Here is a 19,091-nt window from a genome sequence, read left to right as displayed (position 1 = left end):
ACACATACTGTATAGATCACTATTGTTTTGAATGAAAAATAGCTAAATTGTCTTCCACCAGGCTGCTGATAGATGGCTAGTTAGCTACAGCCAGTGCCATTGATATAATGTAGCACAGTCTGTCTATTATTGGACGGATGGTAGCTACTAGCTTGTTACAAAATAGCCTAAACACAGACCTAGGTTAAAACAAGGGCCACATTACGGCGCAATCCTTGATACTTTATTGCGTTGCCAGGTATTTATTCCAGTTATTTTGGAAACTAATTTGGAGCAGTAGGCTACATTGCAGTTGCAGTACATGTTGATGGTCTGCTGGAACCATCGCAACTTTGTATTTGGTTGACTGGCAAGGTTATCAACAACCACGTTTTTGTAGGTAACTCTAGCCTATTTTGTGTAGTTTCGAGGTCAGATTTAGCGTTCAGGATTATTACATAGCTATTACACATTTGCATGTCTGGAAACCGTTCAAAGTCATCTGTTATGGGATTCCAGATTGAGTGCGTGGAACATGATCACTCAGGTAGTCAGCCCAGATCTTGGGCAATAATATTAAGTAGAGGCCTTAGATAGGCTATATTAGTATCTGACATACAAAATTGACATACCTGTCTGACGCTTTTTCTTTTTCTTTTTTTGTTGTTGCTTTTGGCAAATCAGCACTTGGAACATAAAATGTGTGGCCACCATGTTGATACGATGGGAGGACACAGAGCCAAATAATGTGAACACAGTTTCTGGACAATTACAGAGGTGAGTGATTATGGAATACGGATACATTTGGTCTGATTTGCTTATTTTATTGGTGCTGTGGACAGAGTGCCAGATTCATTGAATCAGATTGCTCACTGGTCCTTTGACAGGTCGCAGCACATTTTCACCAGTTTGCACGAGTATTTTTCCAAAATGAATGTGGTTGCATGCAGGGGATCAACTTTCACCTCTCAACCATTGCAAGTGCATGTCTTGTTTGGAGCGTTGATTTGGTTTAGATAATAATCATCAGTGTGATCAAACTGGTGAATTTGCTCTGAGTGATATGATTATGTACAATAAAAAAAGTATTCAGCTCGCAGGCGCTGTGACTGTACTGTAAAACTGAAAGCAGATAACGTTATGGCTTGGCTGCAGCCTCCCCGCCAATAAGTCATCCTTTGCACATGTTTAGAGAAAGCATAAATAGTTACATTTCCACACACATATTTCACGCGTTGTATTGTAATAATAAGCCGTCACTCTAGACTCTAGAGTGACTGTTAACAGGCTTTCTCTAGAGTCCAGAGAAAGCTTGTTAACACCATGACACGAACTTCGCTGAGCTCCTGCAGGGGACGGTTTACTGGTTTGACTGACACCTGTCATGCCGCTCCTATTTCAACCTCTCGTTATTGCTCGTTTACCTTCGATATGAGTCCATTACAACGGTCTCTGCGGTTTATTGGTGGCGGTTACTGTTATGTTTTTGCACGCCCCGATGAGAGATTACCCAAACTAATAGTAGTGAAGGAATTTGGGTTTCCCCCCGAGAACGGTTGTGTGCTAATACCGGTGGAGAATCAGCTATGGAAATGACATGGAGCTGTGTAGCCAGACGCTAGCCCAGCAGCCCTCATGTGAATGATGTGGGGGTGGGTTGGATACTATTGACCTTTTTCACAGCAGCCATTCTGTGTCTAAAAGGCAGGGTGCAACCACAGGTGCAACCAAAACACTCATGAGGCTTTCCAACTTCCAATCCATTAAGGTGTTCCAGTGCTGGGGCCCCACCTGTGTTTACCCTGCCTTTTAGACACAAACTGGCTGCTGTGAAAAAGGCCCATTCCTCTGGCCAAAGGGAAATCAGCAGTTATGAACGTGTGCAAAAGTGAGGAGGGAGTGAAAGGAGGGAGGGAGTAAGGGGAGGAGAGGAATGGGAGGGGGCGCGGGAAGTTGTTTACTACGTTCTTGCCTGCTCCACCGTTTTCTTAGGTCATTGACTTAATAGTCAGTGTCTCCTCTTCTTTAATAGCTTAGCCTATAGTTCCTGGCAATTTGCTGCCATGTTATGTGCAACTGTAACGCCTGATTCTTTCTCCCGAGAGTAATTTGTGAACTTAAGACAGGCATGACTGATATCCGTCTCCAAATCTGATCGTCTCTTTACTGTAAGACATTCTCCCTGTAGGCTACCTCAGTATGACTGTGTAAAAGGTGAAATTAATGTAATGTGTGTAGTAGTGTCATGTCCGAACTGTTGCTCACAAAATGAAGAGAGAGAGTTCAGCTTTAGCCTCGGATCATTTGCAGGGGAACAAGTGCCAGTAAATGGCTGGGCTTAGCCTGTGAGCCTGTGAGAAGTGAGAGGAATGTTTTGACTGTCCGGGAGGCTTTGCTCTGCTCTTGTGTCAGTTAGCCTCGTACGTACAGAGAGGTAGCTACTACACGGGCTTATTTTTGGCCTGGCTGCTGTCAGAGCAGCGGAAGCAGCTAGTATCACTGCGAGCAGCAGCTAGTATAAAAGACTGGGCAGAACATTTGTCACCCTGCAAAGAGGAGGACACAAGGAGCTGAGCTGTGTGTGTGTGTGTGTGTGTGTGTGTGTGTGTGTGGGGGGGGGGGGGTGCGTGAAATGTGTTTTCTATTACAGTAGGAACACAGTGACTTTAGTTTGTCTGCTCCGCCTGCTGCTTTCCAAGTTTGTGGAATAGCGGAGGAAAAGGATAGAAAAGCTTCAAGGAAAAAGGGGTGAAAGAACACGGAGATTGATGGAGTGTTGGGGGGGGGGGGGGGGAGGGAGGTGTGATCTGAGTGTGGTATGTGTAGCGACTCGCGAGGGGGGAGTCTGGGGTTTTCAGGCGAAATGGAGTGAGTAATTGAAGTAAACACAGAAAAGAGGGCGTGGGCGGGGAACTACAGGCCGGACTCCAAGAATCAGGCTGCGTTTACTGTGTGTGTGTTGTTCGATAAAAAAAACCCCCATCTTCCCCCCGTTTCTACTACTGTCTTCCACAATCATGATCCAAAACAAAACGTGGCTCTAAAGTCCAATTTATGCTTTGTCTGCCGACACTTTTGAAACGGTCGCCGACAGAAATGAGGACTTGAGAGTCGACACTTTCAAGTGTCGGCGAGCGGTGTCTGCTACCTGGTGAAATGTCTAGTGTCGCTGACTACGTCACGATGTGTCGCGCAAGTCTGATTGGCTATATAGACGGCACGCGCTCGACTTCCTTGTTTTGCTTTTCACTCGATTGAAATGAATGAACGTCCATCCCGCTATTTTTATCAGCCTGTCCTTGATGTATGACTTCGTGAAAATCACACAAGAAATCGTGCCCAATTTCCCAGAGAGAGAGGAGGTGAGTTGTGTGGTTGTGTGTCGTTTATATGCGGCTGCAGCCAACTACGTTACATCTTGCCTTCCGAGGACGAGGTGGTTTCACTGTGCATTCCATTCCCTCCCTGGCCTTGGCTGTCTGCGCTTATAGCGTTCGAGTGTCACGTGACCGTTGAACCGAGGCGAACGCTCACCGAAGTATAAATGCAACACCATGAGCGACACTTTTATTTTTCGTCTGCGTCCATTTGCTGAGCGACACTTTATAATAAATATAAATGAAGCTTAAGACTGTATATAGCCAGACGCTTCACCGACGTGATGACTTGTATGACTTTCCGTTAAGTGGCTCCTTTAGTGCTCTCTCTCTCTCTCTGCTAATGTAGGGCGCGCGCAGAAAGCGCAGACGCGCTGCCGACGCTCTATCACTCACTCTCAGCCCGCCGCCGCGGCAGGAAGGGCTGGGAAAGGCGGGCCGGATCCTCTGTCTGTCTGTCTGTCTACTCCCCAGAGGGCCCAATGTGCTGAGGTCACACTTCTGATTTGCCTCCAAATGACTTCACCCAGAGAAAGCACCTGCTCGCGGGCAAATCGGCATTAAATCACTTCAGTGGAGCTCCACGGTGGAGCTGCAGACCACTTCATTGAATTGGGGCTGTCCTCCTCCTCCTCCTCCTCCTCCTCCTCCTCCTCCTCCTCCTCCTCCTCCTCTGAGACATGATTAAGACACATGGCTGCTGTTTGCTGATGCTGTAGCGGCTGTGCTAGCTCCATGCTAGCTCAGACTAGTAGCGTGTGAGCGGCGCTTTGCCACTTTTTACACAGACAACTTTCACCGCACGCTAACGAGCGAGGCTCAGGGATAGCTCATTTCGGCAGCTTATCCCCCCGTAATACCTTGGAAGGACACGGCGGGTTTAGCTATTCAACCCCTGCTGGACCCTTGTCGTCGTCGGGCTTTGTGGTTCTCAGGGTGGTGGACAGAGTTCTGAGTCCTTGAGCCGAGGGGTCGTTGTCGCGTGTCTCAGGTGGAGAAACCTTGGCCGTGTGTAAAATAGGTCACAGATTTGTTCTAGTCTCTGTGAGGACGAGCGCATCGTAAAAAAAAGTCCCCCAGACAGGATGAAGGACAGTCTCTAACCAAATAGATGATAAAAAAATACTGTCGCGCCGCCTGTTCCACTCCATCATTCATTATGAGACATTTATACTTTTCTGCGGGATGTGTTCTGCTCTGTCTCTAAACTGTCGTCGTCGTTTGGTTGATGATCTGTGTGTTGCTATGACTAATGTGGAATTCTTTGTCTTTGTTTTTCCTCTCCCCGGCCCCTCTCTCTCTCTCTCTCTCTCTACCTGTCTTTACCTCCACAGTTGAAGGACGGAGTAAGGGCTGGACAGCCAAGGAAGGGAGAGAAGCCATCACAAACCAGGGATTGCTTCACTTTCAACGTTATCCCCCTCCCCCCTTTCCCGCCCTTCACCCCTCTCCCAACTCCTTCTGGACCGCTGCCTTTCCCCCCCGAACAAAAAGAACTCTTACCTGGTATCTGGAACATCTGCTCCCTAGCCACCCCGCACACCCCCTAAATCTCTGATGGATCAGAAGATTCAGGGGGGAACTGCAACTCCACCCCCTCTTCCCACCGGTGCTCCCGCAGGGGAGCGAGAGAAGGAGGGAGGGGGTGGAAAGAAAGAGGAGGAGGAGGAGAAGAAGAAGAGGGAAAGAGACAAGGAGGGAGCTCCTGCGGTCTCCTCCGCCGGTGCAGGAGGTGGAGGAGGCGGAGGCGGCGGGCCCGGAGGTGCCGGCGGTGACCAGTCCCACTTCTCCATCAAAGAGAGCAGTCTGTCCGAGGGCAATGTCAAACTCAAGATTGGCCTCCAAGCGAAGCGCATGAAGAAGCCGCCGAAGATCTTGGAGAATTATGTGTGCCGACCGGCCTTCCGGGCCACCGTCAGGCACACGGGGCGCGGGGGCGGCGCCCGGGGAAACCGCGGAGGGGTGACCAGCAGCGACGGGCCAGACAGACAGAACCACCAGAGTCCTCCGTCCGCCAGGGAGAGAGAGAAGGAGCGGAGTCCTTGTGTTAACAATAGACCGACCCCGTCGTCTTCATCGTCAACCTCCTCTGCTGCAGCCCCCGCACCACCTGCTGCTGCTCCTCCTCCAGCTAGCACTACCACCCCATCACCCTCCCCAGTGAATGGGAGTGCTCCGGCTAAAAGGGTAACATATTGAGTTCATCCATTTTCATTTATTTATTTTTTATTTATTTTGTATACAATTGGATGGACAGACCCCATCTTTATTAGTCACAGACACCCACAGACACAGTGAAATGTGTCTTCTGCATTTGACCCATCCTGGCTCGTCCTCCATGGTTCAGGCCAGGAACGGTGGTCAGCTGCAGTGGTCAGCCCGGGGACCAACTTCTTCTAACCGCAGCTGGTCAGAGGACGATCTTCTGCATGTTTTTTTTTCATGGGGGCTTATATATGGAGGAAACCCCCCTGGGGAGCACGGGGGGAACAGAACATGCAAACATTTCAAAAAGCATATTTGCGTTAAACACAGAATCCAAGCTGACGAGACCTTTAGGAGTTGCACAAGAGGCATTTGGCTGCATATACTGCCAAGAGAGAGCCTTCAGTATCAGTACTGATAACCAAATGTACATTTATTTACTCCTACACCCTCTTTCATCACCACATTGAAATGTTATCAGTCAGTCATTGGTAATGCAGTGTTCCACAGCATGGTTACCCTCGTCATCACCATGTTATTGCACAGATAAAGACCAGCGCGTAAATGTGTTCTTTTGATTTCTTTGTGTTCTCTGCTGGCCTGTCTCTATCCATCACTCACTGCCTCCTCCCATCTTTCTCCCGTCTGTGTCGTCTATCCTCTGTCTGCCCGGCCATGTCCTCTCCTCCCCCTCCCCCTCCCCCTCCCCTGCATGACCCCTCTCTCCAGCTCTCCCTCGCTGTCCCCAATCTGACCCTGATAAGTGTTATTGAGTGGAGAGGAGAGGAGCTTTCCCCCTGGGCACGCCTGGGAAGCAGCAGTGGACAGAAAATCTTATCAATGAACTGCAATTTGCACAGGGTGGGGATAAAGAGAACTCGCGTTAGTTTGGCTCGTACGTCTAAAACCCGCTGCTAATTAATCGTTTTTGCTTCGCCGCCTCGTCTTGAGCCACATGTGAGATCTCGAACTGATGTCTTTAGTACACAACTTTAGTGTTTAGATATGACATTGAATGGGCTGTATCGATGATCATTTCCCTTGGACATTGAACAGCGCATTTCATGATCCTTCTTAAATCAGTGCACTCACTATGGGTTTTCACATTGTTCTCTCTTTTTGTTTTTTACAGGGTCCACCAAAGATGGCCTGCAAGTCGGACACAAAGCCAGACGGGAAAACAGCCGCCGCGTCTGAGAGAGCCCTTCACCGCCATTCACCAGACAGCAAAACACACCCCTCTGGCAAGAAAACGCCCACTCCACAATCCAACCCCCGGACATCTTCACCTTCTCCACCAGTACCTGCATCAAAAGAGCCCGGCTTTGAAGGGGTCAAACCTCCTCAATTCACCTTCAGCAGCACTGAAAGTCAAGGGAGGGACAAGGACAGGGTCGTTCAAAGTTGGGGAGCGCCCACAGTCACCGAGAAGCTAGCTCAACTCATAGCGACCTGCCCGCCGTCAAAGACCCCCAAGCTGAACAAACCCACAAAGATTGCCCCCTCCCCTGCCCTCCCCAACTCAGGCTTCATGGCCCCCACCGCCAAACAACGGGACAGGGCTATGGCCAATCGGAATACATATTCAAGGGTGGTCCACCTCGCTCCGCCTCCCCCCGTGTCACGACCACCTGGCCGGCCTTATGGCTCTCGGAACAAAGACAATGTTATGGACAGGTCGTCCACGTCGACACCGCCGAGGAAAGAGGACACCGATGGGACTGGCAAGTCTAGTAGCAGCAGCAACAACATTAACAATAGCAACAGCAGCAGTCGCAGCAACAGCCCTGCACTCACCTATGGCAACAGCCGCCTGACAACCATGTCAAAGGACAGCATCAACGACAACAGCAACAGTAACAATACTAAATCACAGTCGCGTCACGCTCACTGCCCGCCGCACACCACATCTTCGCCCTCTCGTGTCATTTCATCCTCTTCCTCGTCCGCCGCCTCGGCCGAGCACAGGGCCGGGAGTTCAGCGAGTCACCCGGGCTCCCCTGCTCCCTCGCAAGGGCACCACGCGCGAGAGAGCCCTTCCCTGGCAGAGGACAGCAGTGCGAGCGAGAGGGAACAGGACGGGGACAGCCCCAGAGACTTAACCAAGTGCCCTCCTCCATCGGGAATAGGAAAGCCAGACGGGAAGGACAAGGGCGCTGGTAATCAGTCTCTCCGAGTGGAGAGGGGGAAGAGCTCCAGCCCGAGTAAACGCAGTCCAAACCCAGACAGTAGCCGCCCCGGTCGGACCAGCAGCCCCCCTGAGCCTGTGAGACAAAGGGCACCTTCACCGCCAGATCCCACTGATGGAGACAGCTCGCCGATGCCTCTTAGAGACGATTCTCCCGATTCATCGCCGGACTCTCCCGCAGAGCAGGACAGCAAACCCCTGAAAAAACGCCGGGGTAGGAAACCCCGTTGGACCCGTGTTGTGAACAAGAACCAGACTCAAAGAGCAGGCCCGGGCAGTCCCTTTGACCAGAGCAAAACCATCATGCCTTTATCGTCGAGCCTGGATACACCCCCGCCGGTCAAAAGACCCGTGGGCAGGCCTCCCAACCCAAACAAGGTCAGACCAAATCCTGTGCCACAAAACTCAGTGTCACAACTCTTCCCACCCCAGCCTAGGAAAAGGGGGAGGCCGAAGTCGAAAATGCCAAGGCTCGACGCGCCCGCTCGCGGGCGACCTAGTAACAAATTGGCCCCTTCCAAGGTCTTCTCATCATTACTCAAATCCAAAGAAGAGCAGGACCCCCCTGTTCTTCATCCAGAGGTGGACCTGAACCCCCCTAAACCGATGCCTAGAAAACGGGGACGTCCTAAGCGCCTTCCCCCCACCTTGCCGCAGGAGGGTCAGCCTCCCACGCTGGCTCCTGAGGCGGGGGACGCGGGACGATTCCGCAGCAAAGGAAACGGGCAGCTCATCATGAGGACCATCATAGGCAAGATCAATAAGATGAAGAGTGTGAAACGCAAGCGTATCCTCAGTCAAATCCTGTTGTGCCCAAGAACAGAAGAGCCCCCTCGAGGCACCACCAGTGCTGTGGCTGGCTCTGTGGAGGCTGCAAAACAGTCACTATCCAACCTGGCTGCTTCCTTCGTGGGCAAACTAGGGCCACAAATCAACGTCAGTAAAAAAGGCACAATATACATGGGAAAGAGGAGAGGCCGAAAACCAAAAGTGAGCGGTTCCACTTCCAAAGCTCAAACGCCACCGCCGGAAACCTTCCTGTCCCCAAACACCACTTCCCCTCTCCATCACCACCAGTCCCAGTCGCAGCAGCACCAGCTCTCCTCGTCGGAGGTCTTCCCCTCCCCCTCCCTCTCCCAGTCCAGCGGAGGCCACAGTCCCATCAGTGATGCTAGCTTTGTGGAGCCAGGCTCAGTGCACTTTGCGGCTCATTCCCACTACCACTCTCACCCCCATCACAGCCACCACTCGTTCCCCTTCCCTCCGCCCACCTTTTCGGCCCCCAATCCGCGCATCCTAGGGCTCGGCTCCTCGTTGTCCGCCGCGGCCACGGCAGCCTCCCAGAAGAAATCCTGCCGCGGCTACCATCACCACCACCACCATTACAGACAGCACTACCATTACCATAAGCTCTCCCCTCCCAGGCCGCTACATCCCACCTCGCCGGCGCCCCTCAACGAGCTGAAAGAAGCCACCCCTTCGCCGGTCAGCGAGTCGCACAGTGAGGAGACGGTGCCCAGTGACAGTGGCATAGGAACAGACAACAACAGCACCTCTGACCGCGGCGAGAAGGCCGGAGGGGCGGGTGCTTTGGGCGCAATGGCCATGCCGCCCGGGATGGGCGGCGGGTTATTGATGCCAGGGGTCATGAGCTCGGCCATGGGACCGGGGGTGGGGCTTAACTCCAGAGGCCGGCGGCGACACTCGTCCTCTGTACTTCTGGAGCATCCCTCCCCCTCTCCGTCACCCCTCGGGGCGAGGTCGTCGCCTGACCCGCGAAGGCCTCACCCGGCGGCGCCCGCCTCCTCGCTATTGGGACACAAAGAGAAACACAAGCACAAGTGCAAGCGCCGGAGCCACGGCTGCCCCGGCTACGATAAGCTAAAGAGACAGAAGCGAAAGCGCAAGAAGAAGTACTTGCAGCTGCGCGCCCGGCGGCAGGACCCGGACTTCCTGGCCGAGCTGGACGAGATCGTGGTGAGGCTGAGCGAGATTCGGATAGCGCACCGCACCACGGGGCACCGGCTGGGCAGCGTAGGCAGCATAGGCATGGCAGCGGGGACAGGCAGAGTGCCAGGAGTGGGGAGCAGGGCCAGTGGAGGTATAGGAGGCACAGGTGGCCCCCCACCGCACCATTATCTCCCCAGGGACCTCCTGCCCACCATCTTCAGGATTAACTTTAGTGGCTACTACTCCCCTCATCCTGCTGCGTACCCCTGTGACCCGCTGCACTACGTTCGTAAGCCAGACATGAAGAAGAAGCGGGGGCGGCCTCCCAAACTGAGGGAGTCCATGTCCGAGGTTCCCTTTGTACCCGGGCTTGGGTTCCCTCTCTCCAGCGGCGGGTTCTATCACCCCTCCTACAGCCTTCCGTACTCCTCCGGGCCCCTGGGGTTGAGCTACTACAGAGGCTACCCTCCGGCGAGCGCCCTGTACCCCCACCCGCACCACCAGTCGCCGCACGCCGCCGCGTCCCACCACTCTCACCACTCGGCGTCGTTCCCCCCTCCCCCTCCCCCGTCCTACATGCACCACCACCACCCCTCCCACCTGCTGCTCAACCCCTCCAAATTCCACAAGAAAAAGCATAAGCTGCTGAGGCAAGAGTACCTGGGCGGAGGCAGGTCGCCTGTCCTCTACCCGCCCATGTCCTCCGAGCTCTCCTTCAACTGGCACCATAAACACAAACACAGACACAAACACCGCGAGCGCTGCGGCGAGGAGGACGGGGAGGAAGCGGCAAGAGCAGGAGGAGGAGGAGCAGCAGGGAGCCGGGCCGCCGCGGGGATTCCCGACAGCGGCGGCGGCGGGGCGTCGGGGAGAGGCGAGCGAGCCAGCGGCGCGGGGATGGCCGAGTCGTTACAGCGTTGCCGCTTTGGACGAGACTCCTCCTCCAGCAGCGCCCCTCCTGCCGCCAAGCAGGCAGCCTCCGCCGCCGCCACCACAGCCAACTCCCCCTCCTCGTCCTCGTCCTCTTCCGCCGAGAGGTACAAGCGCAAGGACAGCAGCTCCATGTCGTGCCTGGGGCCCTCCCGGCTAACGCTGGGCGGCGGCAGCAGCAGCAGCAGCACAAAAGGACACCACCCGGTGGAGTCCTGGTTCAGGATGGGCAGCTCTGAGGCGGACTACGCTAAGCTGTCCCGGAGCCAAGCAGCCGCACCGCCCGGGACCCAGGGCGCCTTCTCAGACGGACGGGCCGAAGAGCCGGCGGGCTGTTCGGACAGCGAGGACGAGGAGCCCCTCACGCCCCTGGAGGATCTAGAGCCTGGAGGCCAGGATGCTACAAACCACACCAATCTGTTTGCCTCCGCGCTGACCCGCAACTCCCTGAGGGGGGGCGGCAGGGGCAGGAAGGCCGGGGGAGCCGCAGAGAGCTCCAGCTTTTCCCGCATGGACCGGACACTGAGGAAGGAGCGCTCCACGTCAGCAGAGAGGAGAGAGACGGGTGAGTCAGCCATACCCAGGGTTTGGGTTACAAAGGGGCCTGTATAATCGGCCGGCTACAGCAGAGCATCCATTGAGAAACTGCAGGCTGCATAGTTCATTTAATATAAAGAAAAAAAGCTGTCCAGGTCTCTTATTTATAGTAACCAATAACACAGAGTAGTAGGCAGGCTATTTGCATGAATTTGTTCTTGGAACTTCCTTTCAGAGCGCTGAATCCCCCTGTGATTCATGCAGTCCAATAAGCTTTGGAATTTGATAGGCTATTCTTCACAGAAAATCTTTTCGACCCGAATTGAATTTGACATTGTTGAAGGTTATTGGAGTCAATTGTGCACCAAATCCATTTTCCCAAAATAGTTCTGTTTCTCTTGCCTCAAGAATCATGTGGTTGAACGTGATTGGCTGATGTCTGAGGAGCTTTACGGCTTTGGCACGACTGTGGTGGAACCGGCACAGCGCGCAATTCAATTAGTGGCTGCAGTGATTCCAGGACTAGAACCCCTTTTGGAGACGGGGCCATATGGCCGAGAAGCAGCTCTGCTCAGTGAAGCTTGTGTGTCTTCTTGAAAATCCTTCAGAGTTCGTAAACCCACAGAGGGTGTCGTGGTTAAGAGACTGCCGCCTCTGGAACCGCACGTACCTCAGCTGTCCTTAGATCAAACGCTGCTCTAGAACGTTCTCTTCTTTGCATGTGTGCAGCCCTCTCAGGCAGCTGTCCCACTGCCCGAGCAAAGACAAATACTCAAGTGGGAGTGGACTCCCCCGTTTTCCTTTCAAAATCCCCTGAATAGACACAATGCCAGGCCCTGTGCCGCCACTGTCTCTGACATTTTGCTAGCCCTTACTAGTGATGAAGGGCTTGGCAGCAAAAGCCCACGTAATAACTTAAAAGTGGTTCCAATGTGAGTGTAGATGTCACTGTTCAGTTGGGCCACGGTGGATATTACATTTCCACAAGAGTGCTCATCGTGCTGTGAATCTAGGGGTGGAGTATTTTGTTAACAGGCTATATTTGGGAGACGTTTCCCTCCAAAGCCCACAGTGTAAGGCTTAGTCCTGTACACACAGTGTCAGGCTTAGTCCTGTACACACAGTGTCAGGCTTAGTCCTGTACACACAGTGTCAGGCTTAGTCCTGTACACACAGTGTCAGGCTTAGTCCTGTACACACAGTGTCAGGCTTAGTCCTGTACACACAGTGTCAGGCTTAGTCCTGTACACACAGTGTCAGGCTTAGTCCTGTACACACAGTGTCAGGCTTAGTCCTGTACACACAGTGTAAGGCTTAGTCCTGTACACACAGTGTAAGGCTTAGTCCTGTACCCACAGTGTAAGGCTTAGTCCTGTACACACAGTGTAAGGCTTAGTCCTGTACACACAGTGTAAGGCTTAGTCCTGTACCCACAGTGTGAGGCTTAGTCCTGTACCCACAGTGTAAGGCTTAGTCCTGTACCCACAGTGTAAGGCTTAGTCCTGTACCCACAGTGTAAGGCAGGGGTGTTTTGAATGGGGGCCAGTGTAAGGACCTTTAGTCCTGTACCCACAGTGTCAGGCTTAGTCCTGTACCCACAGTGTAAGGCTTAGTCCTGTACCCACAGTGTCAGGCTTAGTCCTGTACCCCCAAAGTGTAAGGCTTAGTCCTGCACCCCCAAAGTGTAAGGCTTAGTCCTGTACCCACAGTGTAAGGCTTAGTCCTGTACCCACAGTGTAAGGACCTTTAGTCCTGTACCCACAGTGTCAGGCTTAGTCCTGTACCCACAGTGTCAGGCTTAGTCCTGTACCCCCACAGTGTAAGTCTTAGTCCTGTACCCACAGTGTAAGGCAGGGGTGTTTTGAATGGGGGCCAGTGTAAGGACCTTTAGTCTTGTACCCACAGTGTCAGGCTTAGTCCTGTACCCACAGTGTCAGGCTTAGTCCTCTACCCCCAAAGTGTAAGGCTTAGTCCTGCACCCCCAAAGTGTAAGGCTTAGTCCTGTACCCACAGTGTAAGTCTTAGTCCTGTACCCACAGTGTCAGTCTTAGTCCTGTACCCCCACAGTGTAAGTCTTAGTCCTGTACCCACAGTGTCAGGCTTAGTCCTGTACCCCCACAGTGTAAGTCTTAGTCCTGTACCCACAGTGTAAGTCTTAGTCCTGTACACACAGTGTAAGGCTTAGTCCTGTACCCACAGTGGCAGGCTTAGTCCTGTACCCACAATGTAAGTCTTAGTCCTGTACACACAGTGTCAGGCTTAGTCCTGTACCCACAGTGTAAGGCGTAGTCCTGTACTCACAGTGTAAGGCTTAGTCCTGTACCCACAGTGTAAGGCTTAGTCCTGTACACACAGTGTCAGGCTTAGTCCTGTACTCACAGTGTAAGGCTTAGTCCTGTACCCCCACAGTGTAAGTCTTAGTCCTGTACCCACAGTGTAAGGCTTAGTCCTGTACCCACAGTGTCAGGCTTAGTCCTGTACCCACAGTGTCAGGCTTAGTCCTGTACTCACAGTGTAAGGCTTAGTCCTGTACCCACAGTGTCAGGCTTAGTCCTGTACACACAGTGTAAGGCAAACATGGGCAACATACGGGCGCCCCCTGTGTGGCCCGCGATGGAATTGCAAAAAAAATATATATATATATATATTTTTTTTTACAGTGCACTTGAACGCAACATGCAATATACCCGCTGAATAAGTGTCCAAATGTTCATGTCATTCTGGGCAATACTCTTCTGTTATAGCATTTCAGTCTGAAATATGGAATATCTTTCAATAATATTTATGACTAAAAGGCTAAAAGTAATCTCATGTGTAAGAAATGACTGTTCTACATTGAAGTAGAAATTTAAATAATTAACTTGTTGGTTTTGGATTTATTTAGCTTCAAGAGTGCATTTTTTTTCTTGTGTGACCCTCAACACAGGCTTTGAGAATCCCGGGCCACTTACTGATACTTATGCTTATGCTTAAATTAACCCACTCATATTCTGGTTTATTTCAAGAAAAACATTTCGGCTAGTGGAAATTCTAATTGGCTGGTAACTTTAAAATCTAGCAGCCATATTGGCAGGTGGTGAAAAAAGTTAATTTCAAGCCCTGCAGGGAGAGCAGGTGGTGACATAGGAGTGAGTGAGGAAAAGGATCAAATATCGGTGGTTAAGACTGAATAATGACATCACAATTGTTAATTTAAAATGAGTTATTCCTCTAAACCTGGCTTCAAATGCCCCAAATCTTTCGTGCTGGCGCCGTTCAGCCCTCAGCAAAATCTGGTAGGGAGGACATTTTTTTGTGGCCCTCTCTATCATCAAAGTTGCCAATCCATGGGTTACGGCATGACAATATTTGTTCGGCCCCCGGCAACAACCTGGGTTTCTCATGTGGCCCCCCATGAAAAATAGTTGCCCACCCCTGGTGTAAGGCTTAGTCCTGTACCCCCACAGTGTAAGGCTTAGTCCTGTACCCACAGTGTCAGGCTTAGTCCTGTACACACAGTGTCAGGCTTAGTCCTGTACACACAGTGTCAGGCTTAGTCCTGTACACACAGTGTCAGGCTTAGTCCTGTACACACAGTGTAAGGCTTAGTCCTGTACACACAGTGTAAGGCTTAGTCCTGTACACACAGTGTAAGGCTTAGTCCTGTACCCACAGTGTCAGGCTTAGTCCTGTACCCACAGTGTCAGGCTTAGTCCTGTACCCACAGTGTAAGGCTTAGTCCTGTACCCACAGTGTCAGGCTTAGTCCTGTACCCACAGTGTAAGGCTTAGTCCTGTACCCACAGTGTAAGTCTTAGTCCTGTACCCACAGTGTCAGTCTTAGTCCTGTACCCCCACAGTGTAAGTCTTAGTCCTGTACCCACAGTGTCAGGCTTAGTCCTGTACCCCCACAGTGTAAGTCTTAGTCCTGTACACACAGTGTAAGGCTTAGTCCTGTACCCACAGTGGCAGGCTTAGTCCTGTACCCACAATGTAAGTCTTAGTCCTGTACACACAGTGTCAGGCTTAGTCCTGTACCCACAGTGTAAGGCGTAGTCCTGTACTCACAGTGTAAGGCTTAGTCCTGTACCCACAGTGTAAGGCTTAGTCCTGTACACACAGTGTCAGGCTTAGTCCTGTACTCACAGTGTAAGGCTTAGTCCTGTACCCCCACAGTGTAAGTCTTAGTCCTGTACCCACAGTGTAAGGCTTAGTCCTGTACCCACAGTGTCAGGCTTAGTCCTGTACCCACAGTGTCAGGCTTAGTCCTGTACCCACAGTGTCAGGCTTAGTCCTGTACTCACAGTGTAAGGCTTAGTCCTGTACCCACAGTGTCAGGCTTAGTCCTGTACCCACAGTGTCAGGCTTAGTCCTGTACCCACAGTGTCAGGCTTAGTCCTGTACCCACAGTGTCAGGCTTAGTCCTGTACACACAGTGTAAGGCTTAGTCCTGTACCCACAGTGTCAGGCTTAGTCCTGTACCCACAGTGTCAGGCTTAGTCCTGTACACACAGTGTAAGGCAAACATGGGCAACATACGGGCGCCCCCTGTGTGGCCCGCGATGGAATTGCAAAAAAAATATATATATATATATTTTTTTTTACAGTGCACTTGAACGCAACATGCAATATACCCGCTGAATAAGTGTCCAAATGTTCATGTCATTCTGGGCAATACTCTTCTGTTATAGCATTTCAGTCTGAAATATGGAATATCTTTCAATAATATTTATGACTAAAAGGCTAAAAGTAATCTCATGTGTAAGAAATGACTGTTCTACATTGAAGTAGAAATTTTAATAATTAACTTGTTGGTTTTGGATTTATTTAGCTTCAAGAGTGCATTTTTTTTCTTGTGTGACCCTCAACACAGGCTTTGAGAATCCCGGGCCACTTACTGATACTTATGCTTATGCTTAAATTAACCCACTCATATTCTGGTTTATTTCAAGAAAAACATTTCGGCTAGTGGAAATTCTAATTGGCTGGTAACTTTAAAATCTAGCAGCCATATTGGCAGGTGGTGAAAAAAGTTAATTTCAAGCCCTGCAGGGAGAGCAGGTGGTGACATAGGAGTGAGTGAGGAAAAGGATCAAATATCGGTGGTTAAGACTGAATAATGACATCACAATTGTTAATTTAAAATGAGTTATTCCTCTAAACCTGGGTTCAAATGCCCCAAATCTTTCGTGCTGGCGCCGTTCAGCCCTCAGCAAAATCTGGTAGGGAGGACATTTTTTTGTGGCCCTCTCTATCATCAAAGTTGCCAATCCATGGGTTACGGCATGACAATATTTGTTCGGCCCCCGGCAACAACCTGGGTTTCTCATGTGGCCCCCCATGAAAAATAGTTGCCCACCCCTGGTGTAAGGCTTAGTCCTGTACCCCCACAGTGTAAGGCTTAGTCCTGTACCCACAGTGTCAGGCTTAGTCCTGTACCCACAGTGTCAGGCTTAGTCCTGTACACACAGTGTAAGGCTTAGTCCTGTACCCCCACAGTGTAAGGCTTAGTCCTGTACACACAGTGTAAGGCTTAGTCCTGTACCCCCACAGTGTAAGGCTTAGTCCTGTACCCACAGTGCCAGGCTTAGTCCTGTACCCACAGTGTCAGGCTTAGTCCTGTACCCACAGTGTCAGGCTTAGTCCTGTACCCACAGTGTCAGGCTTAGTCCTGTACCCACAGTGTAAGGCTTAGTCCTGTACCCACAGTGTCAGGCTTAGTCCTGTACCCACAGTGTCAGGCTTAGTCCTGTACCCACAGTGTAGGCTTAGTCCTGTACCCACAGTGTAGGCTTAGTCCTGTACCCACAGTGTCAGGCTTAGTCCTGTCTGTCTGCACACACAGCAGCCCCTGGCCTGGTCTAATATCGCTGAGCTCAGACAGAGCGCCTCAGCAAACCATCTTGCTTCATCATGGCGGCTCCCATTGACTGAGACCGATGTTTACAACTGAGCACAGTGCAGCAGTTTGTGTCTTTGCATGTGAGTATTATCTAATGTGTGTGTGTGTGTGTGCGCGCGTGCGTGCGTGCGTGTGTGTGTGTGTGTGTGTGTGTGTGTGTGTGTGTGTGTGTGCGCGCTTGAGAAAGGGAACTGTAACCAAGGTCCCTTTGGAGGCAGTGTGGTACCAAGCAAATGTAATCCATGATTAGAGCTTTGGACAGCGGGTCATCCAGCAGTCACAGACTGCACTGCGAAGGACGTACTGTAGAGGAGGCTAAGCAAGGGGACTGGCATACACTCTGCAGTGGCTGAAGAGGAGAGATGCACAGGGTAAAGGGAAGAGCAAGGATGGAGACTGATGCAAAGAGTCAAGAGCATAATGTGATGTTTGAAGGGGTTGTAGGGGGAGGCCATGGAAGAGGATGTGATGTTTGAAGGGGCTGTAGGGGGAGGCCATGGAGGAGGATGTGATGTTTGAAGGGGCTGTAGGGGGAGGCCATGGAAGAGGATGTGATGTTTGAAGGGGCTGTAGGGAGGCCATGGAAGAGGATGTGATGTTTGAAGGGGCTGTAGGGGGAGGCCATGGAGGAGGATGTGATGTTTGAAGGGGCTGTAGGGAGGCCATGGAGGAGGATGTGATGTTTGAAGGGGCTGTAGGGAGGCCATGGGCGAGGATGTGATGTTTGAAGGGGCTGTAGGGGAGGCCATGGACGAGGATGTGATGTTTGAAGGGGCTGTAGGGAGGCCATGGACGAGGAGTAGCGCAAAAGGCTGGGTGTGAATGAGTGAAGAAACGAGCAAATGGGTCCAGGAATAACTGCGCATTCATGTGCTGCTCGGATTGTTCGATTTTCCGAGTCGGCCAGTCGTTCTTCCGACGTCTGGGTGTTCATGTGCTTGTAGTGTCGGAATGATGGGAATATGGAAACCATAGCAACCAGCGCCAAAACATGGACGTCATCACGTAATAGATAGATTTTCTAACTACTCTAGGTCGCTCTACGAGGACAACAGCTAACGGTAATACCATATTAGATATTACACGACATGACAATGGCATGTGAGCAAATAGGTGATGCAAAATACACCAATTACACAACCGTCAACAAAACATCCACTCTCGTCCGCCATGTTTTCTGCATATATGACGTCAAGTCGGCAACTCGTGTACCAACATCTTCACACAGTTGCCGACTGAATTTTCCCTCTCGGAATCTCGTTTTTCCGATGACTCCGACAGAACACACAAACGTGTTTTTACTCTGAGAATCTCGTAAGTTAAACAAGGGGTGAGGGTAGGGTGAGAAAGGCGAATGCGAAATGAAGATGAGGGGAAGAGGGGAGAGGAACCCGATTGGAGAGAGAGTGAAGAAAAGAGGAGGGGAGGTGGGGGATGTCACACAAGACCAGAGCGAACGAGGGAAGAAGAGAGAGAAGCAGCGATGGAGAGACGGAGCGAGAGTTTTCCCGTGCCGGCCGAGGGGAGAGGGAGAAAGTCAAGGATGACAAAGGGAAAGTGAAGAAGAGGGTAATAATGTAGGAAGGGGAAGGTGAGAGGGGTGAGAAGAGAAACGCCAGCGATGCAACAGGAGAGAATAGAGGAGGACTTTATGTAGGGCTGGCACGGATCACGGATAATCCGTGACCCGTACGGATCAGCCCCCGCGGTTCGGAACGCGGTTCGGAAAACATCCATGGTCCGCGGACCCATCCCCCCCTTCCTTTCGTTTCATTTAACGTTTAACGTTAGTGTATGAGAACGCCTGCAGCGCAGCCAGACACAGACAGGCATCATCATGGCAAGCACAAGTGAGCTTCCTCAACCCTTCTCCCCGCTGTAAAGTCTCTCTGAAGGCTGTGGCTAGTGGCTACTAAAGACAGCATCACAACAAACTTATTTCAACACCTCTGAAAAAGCACAGGAATGCGAGCAGCGTGTTGCGGGCTGCACAAGATAACGAGAGCCACAACACACACACACACGCGCACACGTTTCACGAACAC

General features: G+C 51.6%; 1 protein-coding gene across 1 annotated transcript in view; it reads left to right on the top strand.

The window, feature by feature from the left end:
* Positions 1-676: 676 nt before the first annotated feature.
* ash1l (ash1 (absent, small, or homeotic)-like) overlaps positions 677-19,091 on the top strand; it is a 45,714-nt gene continuing 27,299 nt past the window's right edge. Inside the window, exons 1-3 of the mRNA XM_083646780.1 lie at positions 677-756; positions 4,691-5,543; positions 6,694-11,194. Of these exons, the coding sequence (XP_083502906.1) occupies positions 4,914-5,543; positions 6,694-11,194 (5,131 nt within the window). The 5' untranslated portion in view covers positions 677-756; positions 4,691-4,913. The remainder of the gene's footprint in view (positions 757-4,690; positions 5,544-6,693; positions 11,195-19,091) is intronic.

The sequence above is a fragment of the Poromitra crassiceps genome, assembly GCF_964638095.1.
Source record: "Poromitra crassiceps genome assembly, chromosome: 11".
NCBI classification, from domain to species: domain Eukaryota; kingdom Metazoa; phylum Chordata; class Actinopteri; order Beryciformes; family Melamphaidae; genus Poromitra; species Poromitra crassiceps.
Note: the sequence above shows the minus strand (reverse complement) of the source record. Positions and strands in the feature narration are given on the sequence as shown.